The sequence below is a fragment of the Pteropus alecto genome, unplaced genomic scaffold, assembly GCF_000325575.1.
Source record: "Pteropus alecto unplaced genomic scaffold, ASM32557v1 scaffold111, whole genome shotgun sequence".
NCBI classification, from domain to species: domain Eukaryota; kingdom Metazoa; phylum Chordata; class Mammalia; order Chiroptera; family Pteropodidae; genus Pteropus; species Pteropus alecto.
Window position 1 is genome coordinate 1,134,704 of NW_006431915.1, and position 27,035 is coordinate 1,161,738.

The window sequence follows — 27,035 nt, forward strand, 5'->3', positions numbered from 1 at the left end:
CAGCTCTAGGTGACTGAGACAGAAGCTGGGAGAGAAAAGACTGGGCAAGAAGAGCGGAAGAGCAGGAGAAGCAGCTGGAATGGCAGGCAGGCAAGCACTGCGTGTAAGAAGCCTAGTGTACCATACTAAGGGACGTCACGCTTTACCACTGGTGACTCGGGAAAGGGCACAGAAGAGATCAGAAGACAGACTTATTAACCACTTAGAAAGCCATGCTGAACACAAAGAGAGAATATCCCTCCAAGAACCTGAGCAAAGAACCCAGAAGGCAGCACCTTTGCTGAACTGTAGGCCTCTCTACCTGCCAGTCAGGAGCCGGAGAGGATTAGGGCTCTGGATAATGAAGGGTAAGAACACTGAGAAGCACAAGTCGAGCTCTGTGGCAGCCACTTGGTGTCAGCCTACACCAGTTCATACATCACCATGACAGCGCAGGCAGAAAGGTTATGGTTCGACAATCACAGTTTTCTTTATCTCTTCCCCCTAGCTATTAGAAGAGCATGAAAAGTAGGGGGACGGAGCTGGTAGTGAAAATATAAAGATCTGGAGTCACTTTCTAAGAAGCCAAGAAAACCAAACATCCTTCAGGGACTCAGATGGTGACGCCCTAATGAGTCAATAGCCCTGGACATCATGATGTCAGCATGGGAGAATATGGAAAGGGAAACTGCATGTGATTTCTCCATCCCTGGAGTGGTTTTAGACCCTGGCCCCCGCAGTCGGTGGGGGCAGCGGTACTTACTTTCTGATACTCCCTTCTGGCTGGAACCAGGATGGCTCTTCTCATCACTTTCCTCCCCTAGCCAGTAGGACTTGGTGCAAGGGAAATACCAGGGCCTGGGAATTCCATAGTGGCCTGAAAGCAAAGCACAGGTGTGGGTCAAGCTCGGCCACATCCTAGCATCCTCGAGGTATCCTAGCCAGACCCACTCTCTCTTTGACACAGCTTCTGAAGATGGGACAGACTGGGGTAGGAGTGAGGTAGGAGAAAGCTAACATTCACTGAGACCTACTACATATGACAGAAGTTCTGCACCTCTCTGAATCCTCCCTACTCTATGAAGCAGGTATCATCTCCATCTTAGAGATTAAGAAACTGAGGGATAAGTAGTCTATCACTCAACCAGTAAGTGGAGGACTCAGAATGTGAATCCAGATCTATATGATACAAAATTGCATATTCAATGCAGGAAGTTCAAGTAGGGGAAATAAACATTTCATGTACGCATACCCCCTTAGAAGAAAATTAGAAGGTGAACCAGAAAGAGTTAAACCTGGCTCAGAGTTTGATCTTACATGAAAATGTATCCAAGGCAGGTCTTGGTCAGGTGATTTATTAAGGGAAGTATCAAATGAATTTTTATGAAAACTAATTTGATCAAATCACAAGCAAGGGCTTATGGCCAATATACTTATTATTCGCAAACCGTACTCAGGAAACAGAACATCCACCAGTGGTAATTCTGAGGATACAGAATTAGGAACTGGGTCAGCACAGGGCAGAATCTCCTGTGACAGCTGACCCAGTATAACCCAACACAGTCCACTCTAAGCACCAGCACTTACCAGCTGGGTGGCCACAGGCAAACTGCTTAACTTCTTTGAGCTATATAGTTCTCTCATTTGCAAAAACTGGTTATAACAGTAACTCCTTAAGAGTCGACTTATAAAGATTAAATGAACCAAAGTATATGAAACCAAAGTATATTTGCACAGCATCTGGCACACAGTGCTCAAGAAATAAGAGCTGTATCAGTGGTAAAAGTTATACTTTTAGCATCGTCTGTTTCTCCTTGGTTTATGTGTTTGCCAAGATCCAAAGCCCTAGCCACGTTCTAAGGGGCCCCGGGCCCTGCAGAAATTCCAGCAAAAAAAGAGAGAAAAGCTCTGCAGCTAAAAATCACATTTCCCTAGCAGCTGGCTAAAGCAATAGGGAAGCTCAGTGTACCTGGGAAAACGGCCTCGATGTACCACGTCATCACACCATAGAGGAAGGTGTCAAAGAGCATCATGGAGACCGAGGTGGTCAGGTTGAAGCCATCTTCCTCTACAGGGCTCTTAAAGAGGTTGTCCCACTGCACCCCAATGCCCTGCTCCTCAAACAGGGCAAAGTACTCACAGCCAAACCCAAAAGCCACAGGAGACAGCAGGCTCTGAGAGAAAAAGGCAAAAGTCACTTATCCATCTCCTTGTCTCTCTCATTTTTCTAACACTTCTAATGTAAATTTCACCTGGAGAAATTTGAATTTTCAAAATGGATCAATTACAAGACATGGAAAAAGTCACCTAGAGACTCCCTGTGGGGAGTGGGCTCCTTGGTAGCATATAAAATGATTCTATTTATAACTACTCATTATGCACACACATTTCAGATATGTATGTATGTATGATGCAGTGTAAAATTTTTAGAATTTTATGCTTCCAAAGATACCCCAAGGGCTCAAGAATCCTGTGCCCTACATACACACTTATACATTCATCAAGGTCCCCTCAAGCCACCTGCTCAGCTGGTGATGGCTTGTGTCAGAGCTGTCTGGGCTGCTGATGTCTAGGGTGTCCAGACTAAGGCACCTGGAGTACCCTGAGAGTGACTCTTTCCTTATAAGTGACCCAAGAGACAGCTGGCAACTCGCTTTTATATAAGGACCCCTCCTCCTACGTACAAGGAAAGGAAGTGCCGAAGTCGGGGATCTGTGGGGAGATGGGGCATCGATCTGCTCCTCGGTCTTTTACAGTTCAGAAAGTATTACTCAAGTGAAAGTCCAAACTGGACACAAGGAAGACAAAGGTCAAGAAGGAGCCATCTCTGACCTTAAGAGCTTTCAGTTCTAACTGTGGCTGCGACTTTATGGTGAGCTTAAGATGATGGTCCATGGAGGTGGAGTTGGCATCTCCTGTCTAAAGGTATTCCTCAATGTCATATACTCCCACCTGGGTTTATGGTACAGTCTGGCTGTACCATAAAAAATTCCATTTGATTCCATTCAGCCATGATTCACTGAGACGACTAAAGATAAACAATTTAATAAGACACAACCCCTGCTCTCAAGAAGCTCAGAATCTAGAACTGAGGTTCAAATCCCACTGCAAAGAGACTCAACTCCTGTTCTCAGCTTGGACTGCAATAAGGAGGTGAGACACCAGGGGTGGCTGTGACGGCAGCTCCTGCGGAAGGACAGAGTTACTCACTGCGAAGATCTTGAGTGTGAAGCCCATGTAGTCTTGCCACGCCACACATAGGACGTAGGGCAGGTACAGCGTGAAGTAGATGATGCCCCCGCAGGCTGCTGCCAGGTTGGCTCTGGAGAAGAGCGTGCTGATCAGGAAGCACTGCAGGATGGTCACCACGGCAAACACAGACAGAAAGACAAACACCACGCTGGGGTCACTGTAGGGCAGCAGGTTTCCTAACTGGGAAAGAAGAGAGCCAATAAACGTGCTGCTTCGACAAGCAAGTACATCCTTGCAGGATATAGGGGAAGCAGCCAGGGCTTGTTCTTATTCGTCTCAGAGATAATATAGAACAGTGATGTTCATTTCTCTGAAGCCTAGAGGAAGGGAAATGACTAGCCCAAGACCATACAGCACAACAGTGGTAGAGTCAGGAAGAGAACAGAGACCAGGGCTGATATTCATTGAGGTTCCTCACAACAGACAATTCTGTTCTTTGTTCCTCCTAGAAATAATATTACCTGGTTTCTCCTTTTGTAAGGACTATGACTCTCGGCACCAAGAAGGAGTTGAGAGACACAACCCACATGACTTCTCCCTCCAAAAGCCAAGGAAAATGGCCAGGCAATCTTAATACCCCCTCAATAATCTGTGGAATCTGCATTCCCACAAATATATAAACTCTTGTGGACTTTTATCTCTAGTAGCTGGGTATATTGGAGCAGGACCTGCCAGTATGTAGTTGTCCCAGAGCAGCTGTCACACAGCTGCCACAAGACACCCCATACCACCACAGAGCTGAGTCCCTGAAGTTAGATATCAGAGTGTGAATGGGGTATGAGTTTAGCAAGAACTACTCTGCCAAACTGCCAGATGACCTCAGCGAAGTCTTTAACCTTACTTGGGCTCATTTCCTTCTACATTAAATGGGTTATTTAGTACGGATACAATAAGACAGTGTGTATGATGTGCTTTAAACAGTGCTTGATAATCAATAAGCACTTATTTGTAATAAACAGTAACTAGAATTAAATGTTGGTTCCTATCCCATTGCATTCCCCCTTCTTTAAAAAATTTTTGTATGATGCATTGTTAGATGAAATGACAATGGAGAAATAAAATTGGCATGTCAACTTATTAATGTATGTGGTTGACACAGAACCACACTGTCCAGTCCCCTTCTGGGGGAACCTGTTGTTCAGCTGTCAGCAGACAGCCTACAGGTATCAACTCCTCTGGGTTAATCACTGCTACTGATAGCTACCTGGCCCTGGGGGACATACACTTTCGGTGACTGACTGGTGGGCCTGCGGCATGGATGTCAGAGAGGGAGGCCTTGGGGGAACCTAACAGGCTGGACATTTCAGCTCAATGAGGGACAATTTCAACAAGCTATATATGATGCAGAGTGCCCACGGGGTTGGTCCTACACTGCAGTTCATCTCCTCCTTCTGGTCAATCCTGCATCCTCCCCATTCCTTCCACAGATGGTGATCCCTAATAAATACTAGATGTCAAACTCTGTTGCAGCTTCTGCTTCCAGAGAACCTAACCTGCAACAATATATACTCTTTAATTTCTAGGTATTCTACAAGAATTACCACCCAGTATATGTAAGGCAATGAATAGCTCTTAGATGTCCCCATGGACCTCAGCCAAGGAGACAGACTGGCACAGTTAAGTGTGCTTACCTGGGGAGTGGGAGCCCTAGGTCTTAGTCCTGTTTAGCTGCTAACTAGCTAGGCTAACCTTGGGGAAGTCACTGTCCCTCTCTGGGCCTCACTCTCTCCAACTCTAAAATGAGAGCATTGTAAGAGATGACCCGTAAGACCCACTCCCTCCAAAAGAATCTTTGCTTTTCTCCTCAAACTGCCCTTGTCGGTCTGCTCAGGAGTTCCCAGCAGGGAGAGGCCGGGGAGGCAGTCTTACTTTCAGGATGACCACCAGCAAGCCGGCGCTCACGAGCAGAGGGATGAGGCTACTGATGAACCAGCTGAACCAGAGGATGCTATTGTCCAGGCCCATGATGCGCATGGTCTCCTTCAGCCGGGCCTCCTTCTCATACACGATGCCCTTGATGATCACAGCCACAGAGTAAATCCAGGCCAGAGTCATGAAGAGGGGCATGGACCGGCTCATCACTCTCAGGAAGCTGGAGGCCCCAGGGAAGGGAAGAGAGACAATTAAAGACCAGTGTGAGGCAGATGCCTGGGCCAACACCTCTGGGCCCATGTGCAAGAGATGGGCAAGCCCTCTGGACTCTGAAACGTACCGGTTCTCTTTTCAACTGCTTCGTGAGTAGTGCAATGTAGTAATAAAAATTAGACTAACAGAGTATTGCCAAAATAAACTTCTTTGGGGACCCGCTTTAGTAACTAGGTAACTGTGGATGTCATTAAGCTAAATGTGGGTGACTTTAAAGTACCAAAACAGAAAAATCATGAAAAACCATGAAAATTCAAAATCTCCAAGGTCATCTCAACTCACTATTGACTTGTATAACCGCTATGACAGATAGTGCAGAAATACACATCAAGCAGCTCTCGTCAGTAATATTTCAGATTCCAAAGTAGAACAGGAAATGCAGTGAAGTAAAAAGGACACAGAATCTGGACCCTGAAACTCAAGGTTCAAGGTCCAGTTTTAACACTTAGGTATTTTCTACTATGTGACAACAGGTAAAGACTCTTAATGCTTTGAACTCTCATCATGTCCTCATCTTAAGACATCCTTTCTAGAGAAAATCTTGGCTTATGGGGGGTCTTTGGAAAAGTCTTGCTTTAGAAAACTCTGGCTAATCTTTCTGAAGGTGATAATTCTAGGTGACATCAAAAAGCTAGAGCTGAGCCACACAAGGAAATAGACTTTTCCAAGCAAAGCAGAGAGCAAATGGGAGGAGAGTCACCCTGCTCCGTCTGCACTCTGATGTCCACACACACACACACACACACACACACCCCACCACCGCCACCACCACCACCACCAACAGAGAATAAGAGAATTTCCAGAATTTGGAAGAAACATTACATATTTCAGATGCCAGCAATAACTATACCTCTGCTCATTCTCTTACAAGAAATCATTAGTTCCAAAGGCAGAGCTCTCACATTGAGAACTTAGTAGCATAGTAACTAAACTCTAAAAGATTATCTTAAAAGTCTAACATAAAAAGGTGACAATTCTAGGTGACATCAAAAAGCTAGAGCTGAGCCACACAAGGAAATAGACTTTTCCAAGCAAAGCAGAGAGCAGATGGGAGGAGAGTCACCCTCCCATTTGGATTGTTTTATTTGGATTGTTTCAAATTGTGGTTTCCACTTATAGAGAGGAAGTAGACAAATTTACATGAAGTCAGCTTTCATAGGTCTAGAACGCCGCTTCTGTGTTTGGGGAATGTGTGTATGCTGGCATGTGTTTGTCATGACATATTTTAAATTTGCACATTGAGCAAATTTTAACCAAAAGGGTAGAGCGTAGAAAATAAAAGTTCTGGTAACCATGGGTGAGAAAGGAAGGAGGACTGCCAACGTGTGCACGTGTGTGTCTCTGATGTGGCTCAGACTGTCAACTACTTACATCTGGCATCTTAATTCCTGAAATCTTCACAGAATTTCAAAACTAATTTTAACTAGAATCAACATGCATGTAAAAAAAATTGAAATCAAAGCATTCTGTCTCCTCTCTTGGTGTGTGTGCACATGCATTGTGTGCATGTGTCTATGCTCCACTTGGGGACAGTGTTAACTGGTTAAATAAAGATGGTGGCTCACTGGTAACTTACATGTCATCAACATAGCAGGGGTAGGGCATCTGTTGCACATAGACACCAGTTTTCTTCTCGGAGCCCGTCAGCACCCTGATGATTGCCTGCTCCACCAAATCCTGCAAGTAGGCGAAGCCCCCCCAGACATATCGCATGTCCTCAAAGGGGTCAGCCCGAGGACCAGGGTCCCAGTACCTAAAACCAAACCACAGGTAACCAGATAGTCTTTAGAACCAAACAGTAAAAAAATCCAATCACCCTCAATCCCATCACCATTACAGAGTCACTGTTTTTACTTTTGCATCCTACCTGTGCACATATTTTTTAATAGATATAATCGGAATGAGCACATCACTTATTAGTTTGTTTTTTCCCCTCCATTGGATACCTAACACTACATCAAGTAGACATACCAAAACTTACCAACCACTCCCTTTTATATTGATAGCTCCTTTTTGTAAAAATGCCAGCACAGGGAACCTAAAGTCTTTTTTCTTTTTCTTTCTTTTCTGTTGATTAATTCCTTGGGATTAATTCTCTTGAGTTGCAATGCTAAAAGATAGTGATATTTCACCGAAATCATGCCATCTATTTGAGTTTCTACCAAATTATCCCATAAAATTAAGTACCTCTAGTCATCTTAGCTGCTCTTGGTTCCCCAAGGCTGCTTGGCATGATGGAATTCAGCTTACCCATCCTTGATCTTATTTGTCCTCTCCACATTGTCAATGTCCATTCGGATCTTGTACTTGACATGATGGGGCAGTTCGACACTGCCGGGAGTAATTCCGGTGAACACGATACCAGCCCAGAACTTCCTCTCATCCAGCAGCTCCATGGATTTGTTGATAAGCCTAACTTCTGTTGCTATTGGTTCCAGCTTGTTCAGGTTGACACACTGAAGGAAGAATAGCTGTCATGAGAACTCTGGTGGCCAGAAAAACAAGCAGTACAACCAAGACAGACCCTACCCGAAGAGGGAAGTACTGTGTGGCTTTTTTATCCTCACTCTGTAAGTCTTCTCTAAAGTCGTTTTCCAATATTCAACCAAAAATGGATATTTTTTTTAAACTGAAATTTAAAGATAAGTTACTTACATTGATTTCTGTGGTGAGAAAGAGGTTGGAACAATGATCATACCCCTCCTTTTTCTCAGCAATTTTGAGTCATTTACAACTAAGTAAATAAATAAACAGATCCCCACCCCTGAAAAAAAAAAGTCTTTTATTTGTCCCTGTTAAGTGACATAATTTTTAAGAATAAATTTTTAAATGTAATTTGTCCTATTAGATTTTAAATAAATTTCATAAATAATGCCTTTAAGGGACTGCTTTGTTGCAATTAGGTATGAGGATATCAAAACACTGAAAAATCTAGAAGACAAGGGATAGAAACACCCTTGAGTCTGACAGAATAAAGCCAGAGTTAGGTTTGTTTATTTACTCATTGAACTATCGTTTATTGAGTGCCTTTTGCACATCAAGCCCTGTGTTAGGTTTCAGGAATACTCCTATAAATAAAACTGGACATTATTTCTAAACATTCCTCCAATGTGACTTACTTATTGCATCATCTCAGAAGAAAAGCCATAGCCTTTTCCAAATGAGCCATAGAATAGATCCTCACCTCCATGAAGCGAGCTATGGTCTGGACTGCCCGGTTGCTCTCATTGAAAGCCTCTCTCCAGGTATACACAGAGCCATTAGCTGACTGGACATCCTCTGGATGCTTGGCCAGAAATGCCATGATATCTTTGGCTGTCCAATCTAAGCCAGACAATTGCTGTTCCCAAAAGTGATCATTGCCTCTGCTGTTCAAGAGTGTCTGCCATGACAAAGAGAAAGCATACATAGTAAATACCACCTAAGTCTTGACAAGAACAAATGATTTACAAAATCCTTCACATATATTGTCTCTTTTGTTTTTCATCCTCATAGAAAGCTATTGAGGTAAATAACAGTGTCCCCATTTACCAGATGAGAATATTGGGGCTGAAAAATAAAAGAATACGATTTTAACCAAGGCTGAATCACAATGCTCATGTGCTTGGAGCTGAGGCTCAAAGTCAAACCAGTCTGAATCCAGAGTCTAAGTTTTTCACTGTACCAAACAGGATAGCTCAACAGTATTAACTACAGTAACAACAGTGATTGTGCTTACTCTGTACAATTACTATACTGATTTATTTCTATGCTTTATCTCATGCAACTCCATGAGGAAGATATTTTTAAGAGTTCCCATTTTACAGATAGGAAAACTGACCATCAGAGAGGTCAAGTCCCTACCATAAGTTCACATGGCTAGTAAACAGCAAAGCCAGAAAATGAAACATGGGCTCTCTGATTCTACTGCCCCATCCCATTGCATTGTACTGCCTTCCTTTTTTGAGAACCAGGCTGATGACTCCTCATAAAGACCCTGGGTCTAGACTGAATGAAGACAAACCCACTTTTGCTGTTTCGTTAATAATGCTGCTATTAAACCAAGTAAAATATGACCTTTCCCCATTGTAGGACACATGGGTCATGATGTAAAAGAGGCCTGTCTCCATTTCTTGTTCTCCAGCTGGTTGGTTCCTCCATGTAAATCAGTATGGAAGAGAAGGACACCCCAGTCTGGTGCTCAACCAATGGGTCCAGAGGGCTGGGGCCGAGGCCTGCACAGATGTGCTGCCAAAAACAGGGGTCAGCTTCAAACCCAGCTCATGGAACAGAAGGAGCTACAAATCCTGTCACAGCTTTGAGAGGGAAGATGAAACTCTGGCTCTACTGAAATGGAGACTCTAAGGAGCCAAATACTGCTACTTTTTAAATCAGTCTTATTTCCACTAACATTATAAGCTTTTTCCTCCAGGTGGCTTCATATTTATTATTTTAATGGAAGCATAATGATTTTATAGAATAGATATACTATAATTTCATTAATTATTCTCATACTGCTAAGCATTTATCCTATTTCTAATTTCTCGCAATAACAATTATGATAGCAATAACATTTTCTCTCATTCAGAGGCTTCTTTCTTTAAAATTATTTCTGTAGGATACACCCCTGAGGGTGTGTGGAATGGAGACACATAGGATAGCACATTTTTTATGGATCTTGCAATTTTCATCCCAAATTGCTTTCCAATAGCGAAAAACAATTTATACTGTTATCAGTAAGATATGTACTTTTGTTAACACAAATAGTTACAAAATTGTACCTTTACCAAAGTTCACAGGGGTTTGGGTTAGCAATTCTCAAATGACTTTATTTGCAGACTTGAACTGAACAAAGAAGAGATGAGTAAACACACGTGGCATTTAGGGTGACACCTGCTCTGTCTGGTGTGGCTTCAGAGCAATATGGCCAAGGAAGCAAGACAAGAGAGATGTGTCCGGTGAAGGCCTGATCACATGGCCATTCTAGGGTACTTGAGGGGACCAGGAGACCTAAGATCACCCTTAGGAGTGCTAGCCAGAAAAAAAAGCCAGGCCTTGAAATGAAGGAGGCAAAGGGCAGCTGGAAAACAGAACAGTTTAGTATCAATGGGTTCCACGATGCAACGGAGAAGTGACTCCATATCTGTGGGGTGATGCAACAGCTGTAGTAGACAGAGCCACAGGCAGCAGAAAGGTAAGAGTTATGACAAGTAGAATGGTGGTTGCCAGAAGCTGGGGGTGGGGGAAATGGGGAGCTCAAAGCGTACAAAGTTTCAAGTATGCAATCTAAATAAGTTCTAAATAAGTTCAAAAGTATAGCATGGTGACTATAGCTAACAATACTGTATACCTGAAATTTGCTAAGAGGTAACTATGTGAGATAATGTGTATGTTAACTAGCTTGATTATGGTGATTATTTTACAATGTATATGTATATTGAAACATCAAATTGTACACTTTAAATATATACAATCTTTATTTTTCAATTATACCCCAATAAAACTGAAAGAGGGAGAGGAGAGGGGAAAGAAGGGGAGGGGAGTAAAGAAAAGAGAAGAAAAGAAAAAGAAAAGAAAAAAATGAAATTACTCCAGCAGAAGCAGAAGCCTCAGGCATCACCTCATGTACCAGATGTGAAAATGCAGAGGGTGACCAGGACTGAGAAGCCCAAGTTTGTGGCATTAAATAAATACTCCTTAAGAGAGAAAGGAAAGTTAGAGGAGGCTTCTTCAAGTTACACCCACAGGCCGATGAGTCCCTAGTCAGTGTCTCTAGCCTAAACAGCCCCGCTTCCCCCAGGCCCCAGTGTCCATCAGCCTATTAGACATCCCCATTATCCACCATCCAGAAATCAAGAATCATCCCAATGCCTCCCTCTCTTTCACCCCTCCACAATCAAGCAGTCATCAGGCTTCACTTCCTGCCAGTGCCTTGATCACCCACTTGGATAATCTCCACCCTGGTCTCTGCCTTCTATCTTCCCCTTCCTTCAATCCACCTGTCATTATCAAATATGTTTATATCTCCCCTTGCTTAAAACCTTCCCCCAGAACTTAAACTAAAGGTCCTTGACACACAGGCCTTCCAAACCACAGCTCCTACACTTCTTATTGCACATCCTGGGTTCTCCCAGCAGAACTAATGAATGCGATGGCCATGTTTCCAAGGGCTTGTCCCAACGAACTGGGAGCCTGAGCTGGAGCATCCAAGCCAAACTCCCCACTTAAGAGTATGGTAAGAATCTATCTGCCTACTGATCAAAATTCATAGAAACCCTTCAATGGGGCCCCTCAGCATTCTGAGACCCAGAAGAAGTCCAACAAGAAGTATGGATTCCAAAGGGAAGACCAGAAAAAAGAGGCCCAAGATCACACCTAGGTCTATGTCACATGGCTGGGTCATATGAATCCTTTTAGAGAGGAGACACTGGAGCCCAACAGAGACCCGTACTTGAAGGGCATGAGTTGTTATTATTAGAAATTATTCAGTAAATCCATAAAAATTATTGTTCATGTTTTTATCACTAAAATCCTTTGGTTTTTAAAGGTCTTAATTTAAGAATTCTGTGTTTGTACAGAATGCTTGGACTAGTACAACAAAGATGACTCTAACTTTCCCGTTATTTGAGGGTCCCCTGGTATCACCCCTCCCAGGACATCAGGGGACAGTCCTAAGCCTGAGAGAGTACCTTCCAGGTAGGTACCGCCTTTAAAACCCAGCTGCCCTTCTGATCAATGAGGTGTCAAGACAAGAAACCTGGCAAAATCAATTCCTGCTTCTTAATAGCAGCGGAAACAAAAGAAAAGAGGCCTCCCTCACCATGGAGACAGGAAATAGTCTAATGATTCTCTGACTCATCCCAAGGCAGGGATGATGTGATTAAATGGCACTCAGGCTCAAGAAAAGAAGACATTCTGTTCTTTCTTATTCAGACTCCTGCGCTTTTGAATTCAATTGTCTTTAGAGCACTAATCCCTTTGAAGTGGTTCTGAAGCACTAAGTGCAATTCCCTTCCATGTGGTAACAGCTACGGTTAGCTCTAGACCCAGAAATGAAAATGGTCAGGGTTCCGAAATCACCAAACTCTTGCTCCAAATACCAGCCCTCGGTTTCTTGGAAAACTGATTTTTGACTACCAGACACATTGACGCTGATAGGCATGACACAGTGTTATCAGTGCACCATCACCTATAGCTCTACAAAGGTGACAGCCCTGTGGCTTGTGCTCTACTCAATACATTTGCTTACACTGGTTAAACGTAAAGAATTCTCATCTCGACCTCTTCTGGGAAAGTGACCAGAAACTCACCTCTCTCTAGCATCAAGCAGGCACTCAGTGATCAGAGGGATACTCACCCGGACAAGGTCCATTTCTACGCTGCTCTCCATGAAAGTCCAGATCTTAGGGCTGAGCTCTTCCCACATGCCTTCCAAATCATGAAACAGAGCCAGTTCCTGGAAAGTCTTATTCACCTGGAGTCAGGCGGGGAGCCAGGGATAGCAAAAAAAGAGGAGAAGAGGTACAGACTTGAGAAATGTAGCTGCCCTGTAAAAAGACACTCCATCACAGCAGCCCTCTTCTAGTCCTTCCAAGCACCAAGAAGTGCCTGCCTGCAGCTTGATTCAAACACCCATGGCTGGAGAGCTGGCCCTCAGCAGTCAGCTCTGGCCAGGGTCAGACTCGAGGTTCTTACTCTTTGGAAATCCCACAAGAGCCAGGAGTATACTTAATATATACTCCATCTGAAGCTGCCTTTACTTTTTTTGCCTGCAATTCGAGGAGGATTTTGGAGAGCACCTCCTGGGCCTGGCTAGCTTACCTCAGCCATAATCAGCCTTGTGGCTGGAGTGTCAGGTGTATACAGGATCTTCCCAACCAGCAGAGGCTTGAGAGCTTTCCATATGATGCGGGAAAGAAGACTGGACTCCAAATTCTTCATCAAGTCATTGCAATAAGGAGCTATGAAGAAGATGAAAGGCAAATAGTCATATGCATGGTCACAAACATATAGCAACTAATAAGAGCTTTGGAGCCAGCCAGACTGTCCTGGGTTCAAACCCAGCTCTGCCACTTAATCGCTATGTAATAAATAACTTCACTTGCCTAAGCCTCAGTTTGCTCTCCTGTAAAAATAAAGTTAACAACATTTACTTGGCAGAGATGTAGGGAGATGTTATCTGTAGAGTCCTTAGAACAATGCTTGATAATCAGAACTTATATCACTGATGATGGATAACTCAAAACTGAGACAATCTAGAAAATGTTTTTACTATACACAGACTGTGCAAGTCTAGATTCATACTCGTATGCCAGCCCTCACCACTTTGTTTTCATTGAAAAGAAGGCCGAATTCAGACTTCAGTTTTCAAGCAAAAATAAAAAAAAATCCCTTTATTTAGTAGGTCTCAGCATTATATGTAATAAATATAATAAAAATCCCAAACTGAGAAATCCAAAGTTATAACAAACAATAGGGTTTGATTATCCAGAAGGATTCCTGATTTTTTTTTAAATTTCATCCTGGGTTCTTTTAGATACCAAGTAGCCTCTCCATGCAGCAAAGACAATATAATTTTTTTTTAAAGAGGATTTGCTCACAGTTGTATCTGCTGTGCAAAAGAAGGTTCCCTTGGGTTCACTGGCAAAGCAAGGGAGAGCAGAGGAGATGGCATTTCAGAAAATTGCCTATAATGCCATCCTCTTCAGGCTTGCAAAGCAACCTGCGATGTCTGTGGTGCTTTACTCCAGAGAAAAAATAAAAGGTTCTTCTGTTACAGTAATGGACAAAAAGCTGCCTCACTCAATGTCTGAAAGACACACCTGCGGTTGGAAATAGAGAAAGGCTCACTTGCATCAAGTTTTCAAGGAAAAGGATGCCATTGTCTAAAACTGTAACACTGGCTTCTCACTGCCATCAGACACAGGACACATGTCCCCACAAAACTGCCCAAGTGCGGGGAGAAGATATGGAGTTACAAGGATCTTTAACACTGCTTTGCAGCTAAGAACCAAAAACAAACAGCAGATCAAATGCCTGTGTCTGATGGGAGACATATGCCACCATTAACAGCTAGTTTAGAAGCCGTGTGGTTTACCGGAAAAAAGAGCATGGAGCTAGGTGGATCCTGGCTTAATCCAGGCTCTTGCGGATTAGCTATTGTGTGGCTTTGACCAAGTCACTTAACCTCTCTGAGCCTATAAAATGTGAGGTTATAAAATCTTCTTTGCAGAGTTATTGTAAGGGTTAAGTGAGATAATTTAAATAGAATGCATAGTGCATAGGAAATGTTCCCTAAATGTTGGCTTTTATTGTTGTTATTACTGTTATTTTTAAGTTTTTATTACAAAGCATACTTCATGGGCGACGAAGGGGAGAAAGGAGGAGAAAAGAATAACATCATTAATTACTCTGGGAACCACCCTCCTACGTCCCCCAGAAAACTTGGCTTTCAATCATTCATTCATTTGATAAACACACTGTATACCTGAGACTTGCCAGACCCCATTCAGAAAAGTGGGCATGGTGAGCTAATTAGGAGAAGACTCTCCCCTCTAGGTGCTCATTCTGGTGGGCAAACAGACATGTGGACACCTAATGCTGCTGCAAAGGATGAGGACAAGTATGAGAGGAGAATCCATGACTAAGGTGGGCTGGGGCTGGAGCTCTAGTCTGCAGAGACACTCACTTGTAGAATTGTCATAGAAGGTTCCAGCATCCTCCTCAGTGCCATTGCCTCCAAAGAGGGCTTTGTAGTTGTTGTCCTCATACCAGTTGAGGGACTTGATCTTCAGGCCCCCACCCTCGGGATGGCCACAGACAATGCGGGACACGGCCTGGTATATCTGGGTGGAGGAGCTGGAACCGTTCATGTTGGCCAGAAACATCACCTCCTGCCGCATGTCACTCCAGCTCCTCATGCTGAACAGCTGGTGTCAGGGATTGGGAGGAAAAGGGGAGGAAAGAGGAGAAAAGGGTAGAGCAAGGGTTGGAGACAGAGAAGAGAAAGAAACATCTTATTTTCTTGGCCTCTGTAGAGCCAGACCCCAGAACATAACTTGTCTGATGTCATTTCCTCAAAGTCCTGTCATGAGATTGCCAGAACCAAGCTACTACAGTTGTGGTCAGGGGACCAGCAGTGTCAACATAATCTAAAAGGTTGTTTGAAACGCAGATTCTGATCTGTCTACCTACAGTTCAAATTTGCATTTTCGCAAGATGCCAGGTGATTCCCATGCATGGTAAAGATTGAGAAGCACAGCTTAGAAGTCAGTGGAGCCCCTGGTGATGGACTTTATTTCATTCAATTATCTTCCGGTTTATGGGAGAGAATGTTTTCTCTGAACAGCTATGTGTTCATAGACATACATCAGGAACTGCTCATGCTCTCGATCACTGACTTATTTCTAAAACACCTCGAACTTCGGTGTTGAACCTGAGGAGCTCTCTGCCCTATGGGAGAAAAGGTACTGTGTGTGTAGCCCCCATCCTTGTCTCAGTCAAGTGTTGGGCAATGGAAAAAGTGTAAGGTGGGAGATCTGAGTCTGAATCCCAGCTAAGTCTCTCATTAGCTTACAGCCTTAGAAAAGTCACTTCTCTAAGGCCCAACTTGTCATCGAGATGATGACGGAGTGTGGTAAGGAATAAACCACATGATACATGAGGGGGGGAGGTGGGTCTGCAAGCGATGACTCAGCCAGAGGCTGAGTCTGTGACTCACACTCTGACAAGCACTTTGTCTCACATACAAATCTACTCCAGCACCTTCAGGAGTTCTTGGCCCAACTGCTCGTATAATTAAATATTTATAGAGCACTTTGTATTTCCATGCATTTCACAATAAATCATTAACAATTCCCTACATCCCTTGAAAAGTCACTGTATATGTTCTCATCACCTGGAAGACTAAGGTGTGGAAAGTAGAGGGGAGAGGCTATGGGCCTCTGCACGCACCTGGAGAAGGCCTAGAATCAGACTCCATGAGCCCAGCTTTCTGTCTCTCAGAGCCTGCTGGTTCCCATGACTGACATCGTCCTGGCTGCTACAGATCCTGACTGGGCCTTCTGCCTCCAGAGGGGAACCAGGAACTCCAGGGGTGGGTCAGAGTTCACAAACATTTCCCTCCTAGAGAGGGGGCATCGAACATACATCACAAGAAAACAATTATGTGGCCGGCTTTTCCTTATTTTACCTTTTCATAACCTATATGAGGTACATAGTCAGGGAGGGGAGAGATGGTCAGACCACCCCTCCTTTTGTTGGTGGGTGAAATAGCCCTGGACATTTTTAAACAAGAGTCACTCATACTTACTGCTCTTTCCACAGGCTGCCTCAACACCACCATCCTGCCATAATCCAACCAATAGAACGAATTTCTTCCCTCATTAAACCTGCCTATGTTTGGACAGGGGCACCATAAATGACAGTTGTTTCAAATGGTTGGCTCTTCTCAGCACCTGTGGTCAGGGATAAACGCCTACTCATTCTTCTCCACCTCAGCTCATGTTCCACACTTCCTCGGTGAAGCACTCCTCCGCACAGGGAAGGGTGGCCACTGGTCCCTGAGCCCACGAAAGGTGGTGCTGGATAATCACCTGTAGCGTGAATGAATGGCTGGCTGACTTAACAGCTTTCTCAATCCACTGCAATGACCTCCTTCTGCCCTTGCTCCCTCACCAGCAACTCTTCCTGATTTAACAGCCACAACGTAAACAGTCTCACACTCTAGGTCATGTCATATGCCCCTCTGCTCCAAACCCGAGCTGGCTTCCCATCACTATCTCCCATACCCTGCTTTATTTCTCTTCATTGCACGTAACCTTGCTGTCACATTATACCCTGACCTGCCTCCCACCCACAAAACAAGCCCCATGAGAACAGGGAGGTTAGTGTGTCCACTGCTGAGTCCCCAGCATCAAGCAATGCCAGGTACCCGGTAGGTGCTGGGTGAGTAACAGATGCTGCTCCCTGTCCTGCCTCCCCAGTCTCATCAGGCATACCTTCCCTGTGTCCCACACATGAAGCCGAGGTCAGGGTGACTCACCTAGGTCCACATAACGGCCAAGTCCTATTAATCTATATCTTCTTTCTTTGAAACATCTCCTTTCTATCCTATTCCAGTCACCATCAGACTTCGTCAGACAACAAGTGGGCTATAGCAGCAAGAGCATGGGCTTTGGAGTCCAACAGTTCTGGGTTCAAATCCCAGTTTTGCCAATTACCTACGTGACTGTAGGCAAGCTGTCTGAGCTTCAGTGTCTTATGTAAAATGGGTACAATATAATCCAATCACATGGATTATACAAGGAAATTGGGTGAAACTGCTTGAACCAGGTGAAGCTCCTCAGAAAATGTCAGCTCCCTTTTCCTACAAGGATTGTGCTTTTGTCAAAACAACCAACTTTCTTTCCACACACTAAACAGATAAAACAAGTGCATTCACTTATTTATCTTGTCCCGTTTGTCCCAGAGAAATAACAAGTTAGACGATGAGTAACTTATGCTCAGAGTGACTTCTTCTCCACTGAGAGGAGAGAGTGGCCCCTGCTTGCCCTGGACTTGGGAACAAGCAGCACACACGGAAGCAGTCACCAACGAAAATGTATACTGCTCAGTTGGAGAGTTTCCGCCACATCAGCAATGGGAACATCACATGCTTTCAATTATTTTTTTACCCCAGACACAACGCAGGCCAGTGACGTTAAGAGGAAACAGCTGTACCCAGAACGTGAGTTTAGAGACAGCCTCCCATGTTACAGTCCCTGCTTTTACTCTAAGGCTGTGAAGGGATCTGCAAGAGTAGTTAGTACAGGGCACGTCAATGTCAGCTAACAGGACCCTAGAGAAATGACTATGGATTTGCAGGGCAGTTTGTGTTTCTCTTTCTGCTTCCTGGAAGAACCCCAGGTGTCTCAGCTTCTCCACCTACATAAAGGTCACTAGCATTTATAACTGAAGTAACGAATGGCAAACTGGAAAAGGACTTCTCCTCCTGAAAGGGATCAAAAGCCAAACCTCTTCAGTCAGACACACATGAGCAGAATGAAAAGTAAAAAGAACGGAAAATTGAAAATAATACACTAAAGTGTCAACTGTTTCTTCTCTGCGTTTTCTGTATTTCCCAAATATTCCGCATTTTCCACAGTGAACTTGCAATAATTCTATCCCCAGAAAACAAAGTAAATGTTGATATTTGTGAAAAATGATACCAACACCAAAGACTGAGCGAAGCCGCTCAAAATAAGGCTGGACCAAGCCTGACAAAATTTCAAGAGAAATTATTCCTATCCAGTGTCCTATACATTAAGGTCTGTACTGTTCTGACCACTGCCCCCTGGCTCAGCTCCTCACACACTGGGCTCCAGACAGTTCCTCCTTTCCAAGTCTAATTTGAAACAAGGCTTGGTGTCAGAAAGGTGAAGCACACACTGGCTGGGGGGCAAAGGAAAGGTTAAGTGCTTCTGGAAGCACTTTACAGACCCTCTCTGATCCTTTGACAAAGGTTCTTCTGATACATTTGTCAAAACGTGGACCTGAAAGGCAAACTCCACTTAATGTTCATCAGGAGACTATATTTCCAAAGTTGAACCCCAGAGGCCAAAAGTTTACAAGAGAAAGATTTGAATTAGGGGTACCCATGTTATTCCCTTTAGTTAGCAAACAAATGTTTTGGCAAAAAGATTCTCTTCCCTTGCTACTGAAGAAATTCGGAGAAGTTGCTGCTGAGACAAATGCAAATAGGGATGAGCAGGTTTATCCTCTCTACAAATGAGTCATTAGCTAGTCATAGGAGTAACAGTAGAAGAAAGTTCTAGACTAGAAATCAAGCCTTTAGCCACTAATTAATTAGCTCTGAGACATCTATGAGCCTCGAGTTCTTCATCTCTAAAGTAAGATCAAACAAGATCATTTTTAAGATCACTGGTGCTTCTAAACTTGATTGTACATTTCATATACTATTCAAATCAAAAGGACTCTTTTTAGCCAAACTCAGGGTCGAAAAAAGTGATAGTGGATGGTCTGGCTTCTGGGGCTGGAAAGAAAACTTACCTCTTGGGCCAGAGTGCTGAGACTATCCAGCAAATTTTTTGTGGTTTCAGCCAGCTCCTTGCTCGGGAAGGGAGATGCAGAGTTTATCTTTACCTGGAATGAGGAAAAAAAAAAAAGTTGTTTTTAAGCTCAAATGTAAACCTGAAATCTCTACTGAAAATAAACAAGTTAATTAAAACCATTCACAACCTTGAGTTTAAAACACAAGAAGCCCACTCTTAACCAAAATAAGACACTAAAATTATTCTAACTATATGTTTACAGGTTGTTTATTTCAGATAAGAATCACTAATTCTTTGATGAATGCTTTCAAATGGTGTAGGAATGTAGATTTAAAACTAGTGGGTATGCAATAGATAAAAACACCTCATGCGTGGGGTATTTGTATGTCCAATGCAACTCTGACCACAAATTTCTAACTCTGTCTACGGTTCTGCAAGATAGGAACATGAAAACGATGTCACAAGTTCATGATGGCTCAACAAGAAAGAGAAAAAATGTAAAGTTTACAGCTACCAAAAGCATGGGAAGAAGGAACTCTCATTCTGCTCAAGTCAGCACTGTTTCTAACAATGAAATTTAATACAGAACACTTATTTTTATGTCTAGCTTTAGTACAATCTTTATATTTATTCATTTATATATTTAATTGCTGTTATAGGCCACCTAGCTGCCCAGCAAATGTAAGAAAATAATTAATTAGGCCCAAGGAAAAGATATGTTAGAAAGCCTAAGCAAGAGAAGAAAAGGAACAGGGATGAACACCAACTCTAAGGCCGGAATTGTGATGGCTGAGGAGCCTCCCTCAAATTTAGTTCTGAGTTTTCAGGCTTCAAAGAGAAAAAGATAGAGTGTCAGTTTCATCATTCTTATTTGTCAAATGGGCAAAAAAGTCTTCACAGAAAATCTATCTTTCCTTACTGCTTCTACGGGCATCATTTTATTCAATTTCAGACACCTCTGAAATCTAGAGGAGGCTGCCTATTTTGGGTATATGTTTTATATCAGAGATTGCTGTTAAATTACAATTCAGATTGCAGGAAGAGTGGCTGAAAGTGGATGGAACCCATTATCACCTCTGAGAAACATCTGCCTGGGATGTTTTCCTTTTAAAAGAATTCCAAAGGCAGAAGATTAAGTTAGTAACATCCAAGCATAATCCTGAATGTACATTTCTGAGAGAATCTGTCTACAGGTTCTAAGAATTTGTCCAGCCTGAAATCATGAGCTCTTCTAGAATGGCTTACTCACAAGCATCCGCATTCTCACTCTCAGTCTTCCTACACTCAGTGCCTAAGGAACCTGTGGTCTCCCTCAAACACTATACTCAGATAGGTCTCCATGATACTACTCACAGGTTCTATGACTATACCTTCCATGAAGTTAATTCACGAGCAAAAACAGGTGGGGTGTTTTTGATTTTTATTTTCTCTCTTCAGGTTTACATAACTAAAGGTTAACACTAGAAGTTAATCTTATAGAGAATTTGCAATAAGGAAAACTTTTATAAGCTAAGAGGTCCTAACTGGAAGACATAAGAAGTAAGGTAGTTTTTTGTTTACCATGAGGCCCATATATGTTCAGAATTGCATAGAAAAACAAAAAATGCCGAATTAACCTAATATAAATTTTTAAAACCTAAAATTTGGCAGTTAATCCATTTCCTCAACAGAAATAAGATTATCCTTCTTGTTACTCTGCCCCCTCTTCTCTGGTTGTGGGGACCTGGGGTACCTACAGAGCCCTGAGTAAATAGCGCCAATTCCCCCTGCCTCTATTTTCTCAACTACACAACAGAGTTAACAATGCTGTGCATACATCACAGTGTTTTCATGAACACTGGAGGCCAGATGCAGAGTACCTCGCACAGCGCCCACCACAGAGGAGGTCCTCACATCATAAATGACTTCATCCCTCCCTTCTCTTCCCTTCCTGGAAAGTTTACTACTACCAAAATTGAAGGGCTTTAGTCTGCAAACAGAGTTTTCTGGTTCTTCAAAAGATTTACATTCTTATTGGGACCAAAGACAGAGGCTAGCAACTTTAGAATGACATCAAGAGTTTATTAAGGGAACTTACAGATGAAAAGCAAGATTTTAAGCAGCAAGATGGTAGACCGAAAGAGGAAGGAGGTGTGATATATATATATAGCCAAGTGGCAGGTGTTAACACAGGGGGCTCATAGCCACATGGCACTGGCTTGGTAAGAGCTGTCTAATCCGAAGCAGTAAACAACTTAACGCGCCCACTTTTCTATGTGAGAACATTCCCTTCAGGTGAACTGGCGGTCAGGTTGGCTCGCTTCCTAAGAAGGCAGGGGTTACAATAAGTACCGGGGATCATTTCACCTCACAGTCCTCCCTTCTGTTTCTTGGCTGGCTCTCGTACTTTTTCTGCTGTTGAGGTGCCCTCTCTCTGCTGGGCAAAGCTAGAGCTGTCATCTCACAGCACATCAGCCACACTCCACTGTGCTATTTCTAAAATTATAAATACTCCACAGTGCAAGGCTAAGTATATTTATACTATACATACACACATACAAATTTGCCCCAAAGCTGACATTGGAAAACCTGAAGGAAAAATCATTACCTATGATTATATATATATGTGTGTGTGTGTCTATATCTACATATATAGACATACAGACATACACGCACCTATATCTTAATGTATATTTACATGTACCTTTTACATATAGTAATACTGATTTTACTTTTACAGTAGTGACACAGTTTCCTTTCTAATTTACACAAAAGAAATCTTTAAAAGGAAACACAAAATTCAAATGGTACCAACTGCACTTGAATACAACCAAAATCATGACAGAGGATTGTGAATGACCAGGTTTTGCTAACACAGTGTGTGGCCTTGGGAGCTCCTGTGGTGCCTGTTAAGTATGCAGACTCCAGATATCTACTGAAGCTAGGAGTGCTACCCAGGAGGCCTCGGGGCATTCTTTTGCACATTGAAGAGTGAGAACCACTGAGACACAGCACTTGGACAAATGTTCACACCAATTTTTAAAAATATTCTCTGCAAGAAGGTCATCATTTGTGCATCCCACATCTGAGCTTTGGTTTATTTAACTTAATGATTTAGATTTTGGTCTCGGAAAAACAATGGCTAAACCCATGTATAAATAATAGGTAGAACAGTCAATGCCATTATTAGGATCTTTTTTACACTAATCGTTTTGAGATTAAATGCTCATTATTCATTCACAGTATCGACAACCTGCAGTCAATACAAACAAATTTCCATTTCCAAGTTATACATCCAAGTGTAGGATGGCATCACAGGGTTAAACATACACATACAATTCAAATTCAGCATCGAGCTTAAAGCTTAGATTATCTATTGAGCTATTATTTTCCTCAAAACTTCATTTTCCTTTTCTGTGCTTGGACATTATAAAATACAAACAATGGACTGATACAAATCAGCAAACTTAATATTACAATTTAATGGGAAAGGGATGACTATTCAATTACTGATGATGGGACAATTATTTATTCATATAAGAAAAATTAATAAATTTTCAATCTCACACCACGATATAAATTTAATTTGAGGTAGAATTAATAAAGAGCCAAAAGTAAAAATGAAAGTTTTAAAAAGATGGGAGAAAATATACATATGAACTTGGGGTAGGAAAAGTCCTCTTTAACAAAATAAGACAAGTAGAAACCAAAATAGGGAAAAAAAATTACTACAATTTCCAAAAGTAAAAACTGTGTACCAAAAGACACCATAAACAATGTGAAAAACCAAGGCAAAGATTAGAAGGGATTCTTTTTTTTTAATTTTAGCACAAAAATGGAATATCATGTAGCAGTTAAAATTAATCAGATGCCGCATGCATAGACACTGATAAATCTCAAAAATCAGTTAAGTGAAAATGACAAGCTGCAGAGGAATATGCATATTTATACAATGTGAACACATGCAAACCAATATAGTCTATCGTTAATAACAGAATGCAAATATATTTATATGTATATAGTTGCATAGAAACATGCGATTCCAGAATAGCGATTATTTCTAATGAAAGAGATGAGGATACATAGGTGGCATCGGCTACATCTGTAATGTTTTATTTCTTGAAAGAATCTGTAGCAAGCAAATATGGCAAAATGACAGACGATGGCACATGTGTGTATGTTATTTTCTGTAACTTTTTGTATATTTGAAATATTTCATAATTTTCTTTTTAATTCAATGAAAGATAAGAGAGAGGGGAGAAAAAGAGAGAGGCTGGGCAAGAATGAAGCACGGGCAAAGAACATAAGCTGGCTTGACTGCACATTAGATCTGAAAAATGTACCTTCCTTGAATAAAATTAACCCCAGGAAACATACCTTGAAACTAGGCCACCAAATGAAGTCCAAGACCAGGTGCTTACACTACTATTAACTGCTCATACTTACTTGACAAAGGCAGGCAAAGCCTGCCAAATCATTTTTCCAAAAAGCTCCAGTAATCAATTCAGTTTGGAATTCCTACTGTTATTTTTCCTAACCAAAAACATTCCCTTGGCTATGAACTCATATAGGTCCCTACTGACCACAGGAGGCAAGTGATTTTCTTCTATGAAGTAAGGAAAGGGAGAAAAAGAAGGAAAATAGAACTTTTAGTAAAGGACTGTACATTCTGTGCTACGCTAACAAGAATTTATGTATTCTTCAATATTTTTAGATCATAACTAAATACGGTAATACCATTAGAGGAAGAGTACACAAATGCTTATTATATTACTCAAAAGCTCCCACCCACTTCTGCAAAATGTGTTAATCACAACATAGCAACATTTCCTAAAAGCATGACATTCGAGGCTGCTGACCCCGTAACAACAAAGGCCATTGTGCCCCATTCTTTCTGGGTCTAACAGATAACTTCATTATATTCTTTCTTTCCTCACTAGCTTAATAACTACACTGTAAAAGACTGAAAAATAAAAAAGCAGTAACCTAGCAAAGTCAATTTGACTTTACTTTCTGAGCTGGTGCTTTATTTCAACTCAGTGTCTAGCACACTTCCTGGCACATAATAACTAGGTGCCCAATAAATATTTGTGAAAGAAAAATCAAAAGAAACGGAAAAGCACATTGGAAGAAAGGGACTGGAGTGAGTCCTGCTTCAAAGGTCATTCAAATTCACAGATTTACTTCTGTTTTGCATTTATCTCATCAAGTCACTCACCCTCTGGAGGGTTTTGGTGGCTCCCCTTGCTCTAAAGATGATGCCCAATAGCCTAAGAGGCTCAAGAAAGATTGCCTCAGCTAACCTTTGCCCACCTCCAGTGTCTTACCATTCCTTCTCCCATCAAACTCCCCACAGCTATATCCACTCCACTCTGAGCTACTCAGTTATGTGCGATTCCCCTGAATACCCACCTTCTCTCTCCCCTCCAAGCACATGCCTGGAACATCTTTCTCCTAGTGTTTACCTGGCTAATCTCCATTCTTTAGGTTCCAAATTAGAGAATGCTTCTTTCCTGATCCCTAGGTTAAGAAGCCTCATCGGGGCCTGCCCGGCACCCAGCAGAGGGTCTGTCACTCTGCACAGCATCTGCTCCTTGCTTGGTCTGGCCCCTCTATTCTCCCACCAGCAGGGAAACTCAGAGAAAGCAGTCCCTTGCTCACCACTGCGTCCTGGCCCAGTGCATGCACAGGTCAGGGTTTGATAAATATTTGCTGAAAAAATGAATGATCACTACACAAAATGAAGACTGGTAAAGATTACTACTAATACATTAGAAGTCACAGCCAAACAGAAATAGAAGAGAGAACATCTGTGAAATAAAAATGTACTTGAAAACTTTTCGGTTTATAAAAACTTTTATCTACACACAAATTTTTCAGGGACTCTACTACTAAATAAAGTGAGATGTGGATGTATTTTCAAAATACAATGCACAACTTTGTTTTCCTCCTGTGGATGCGTGTTACAATGTGTTTATCGACACATTTTGAGAATTTCCCTTGAATAGTCTCGTAAAGTACACTCAAATCTCAACTTCACTTTGTCCATATTCAGAAAATCCAACTCAGGACTACGATTTCTATGTTTTAGTTCAACTTGGAACTAGGCCACATACCACCTACAAAGACTATCCACCACCCAGGAGCAATCACTGTCTCTTAACTTTCAGGAACATTTCAAAATTTCTAAATCAAAGTCAGGAATTGTAAAACTCATGTCTGAGGAAGATATTAATCTTTTAAAAACAATTCAACAATTTAAATGTTGAATTCTATTATGTTTAATGCATTAAAATACTTCATTTTTTGCTGTTTCTAAACACAGTTAAATACACCCACTACCACATAGCTCAGGACTAAATATCAAACCTCTTAGGAATGGCAGCCCTTTTCAAGAAAGAAATAATATAATCGAGGCAAAATGTCTAAACAGACGGGGTTGAACAGTCATATTAACACACTGCTAAATTCACAAAAAATTTATCCCAGTTCTGTGATCCCCTTTTCCTGTGGAAATCAAGGGAGCACAGAGTCTGAGGAGGAAGTCCATGAGGCGTGTCGTTCTCTCATCTACCATTTAAGGACTGCAACTGCTTGCCGGGCAAAAGCATATGTTATAAACAAGTGGGCAGTGAAATCAAATAAAGCCAAATAAAATCTGATACTTCACACAAATGTCTAAATTTCAGGAAGGAGGAGAGGAAAAGCAAGTGTTTTCTCCTGGAAAAATAAAAATAAAAACCTACACGAATGCTTCAAAAACTGCATGTGACAAGTTGAAGTATCTAGCCCCAAAAAGGCACAAGTCAAGCTGCATCTGTATCCTGAGTCCTTGTCTCAGAGTCAAGAAGACACCAAACAAAGACCCTTCAAAACAAGGATGACTTTGTTGACCCCTTCTCCATCTGCTCCTTCACACTACACACAGCCCGGCTGTGAGATCACTGCTCTTCCGGGGACCGAGGGCACTGCTCACTTCACCTCCTTTATCCCATGAACTGAGTCCCGCCTTCTGGAGAATATGCTGTGTCAATCAGAAGACATATAAACAGAACTCTGTGCCACAGAAACACAACGTTCTCTTTTAGGGTGAAGGTACCATTAGAGGTCAATCTAGTCAAATAGATGTGTAATCCCAGTTGTAACTGAAAATGGAGGTAAGTCTGTATGCCTGTCCTTCCTAACTCAAGAATCAGGCACCATCTTCACATCACTGAGACAATGGTGAGCCGGTACTACAGCCCAAACCTACTTTCTGCTATGGCTCTCAGTGTGCCATGTTGGCAAAGACTGTTGTCAGGGGGCTGTTGGGATTTCATGGGTGAAAATGGGGTGAGAGGGCAGCCCTCACTCCACAGACCCAGGACCTGTGAGAAACTCAAGTTCCCAATCTCAGCCTTAAAGGTGGAATTATTCTGGATTATCTGGATGGGTCCAATCTAATCACATAAACCCTTAGAAACAGTGAACTTTCTCTGGCTAGAGGCAGAGAAATGTGGAAGAAGAAGTCAGAAAGATTTAGTATCCCTGGGAAGACTTGTCTCTCCCTAAAGAAATTATGTGGCACAAAGTTCCAGAGGATTCCAATTTCATTTTATCATAATGAGGAACATGTCTTTCCGGGCACATCTTCTCTCTTCCAGGGCTCTT

General features: G+C 42.2%; 1 protein-coding gene across 9 annotated transcripts in view; it reads right to left on the reverse strand.

Annotated features, from left to right (window-relative positions):
* Window positions 1-27,035, reverse strand: part of ABCA1 (ATP binding cassette subfamily A member 1) — a 120,635-nt gene that overhangs the window by 38,223 nt on the left and 55,377 nt on the right. For all 9 annotated transcript variants that reach the window (XM_025041317.1, XM_025041311.1, XM_025041323.1 and 6 more), the window contains 11 exons: window positions 19,405-19,497; window positions 15,044-15,284; window positions 13,177-13,316; window positions 12,713-12,829; window positions 8,561-8,758; window positions 7,627-7,832; window positions 6,953-7,129; window positions 5,101-5,323; window positions 3,190-3,411; window positions 1,949-2,153; window positions 743-856 (listed from right to left, as the gene is read on the reverse strand). In XM_025041317.1, the coding sequence (XP_024897085.1) occupies window positions 743-856; window positions 1,949-2,153; window positions 3,190-3,411; window positions 5,101-5,323; window positions 6,953-7,129; window positions 7,627-7,832; window positions 8,561-8,758; window positions 12,713-12,829; window positions 13,177-13,316; window positions 15,044-15,284; window positions 19,405-19,497 (1,936 nt within the window). The remainder of the gene's footprint in view (window positions 1-742; window positions 857-1,948; window positions 2,154-3,189; window positions 3,412-5,100; window positions 5,324-6,952; window positions 7,130-7,626; window positions 7,833-8,560; window positions 8,759-12,712; window positions 12,830-13,176; window positions 13,317-15,043; window positions 15,285-19,404; window positions 19,498-27,035) is intronic.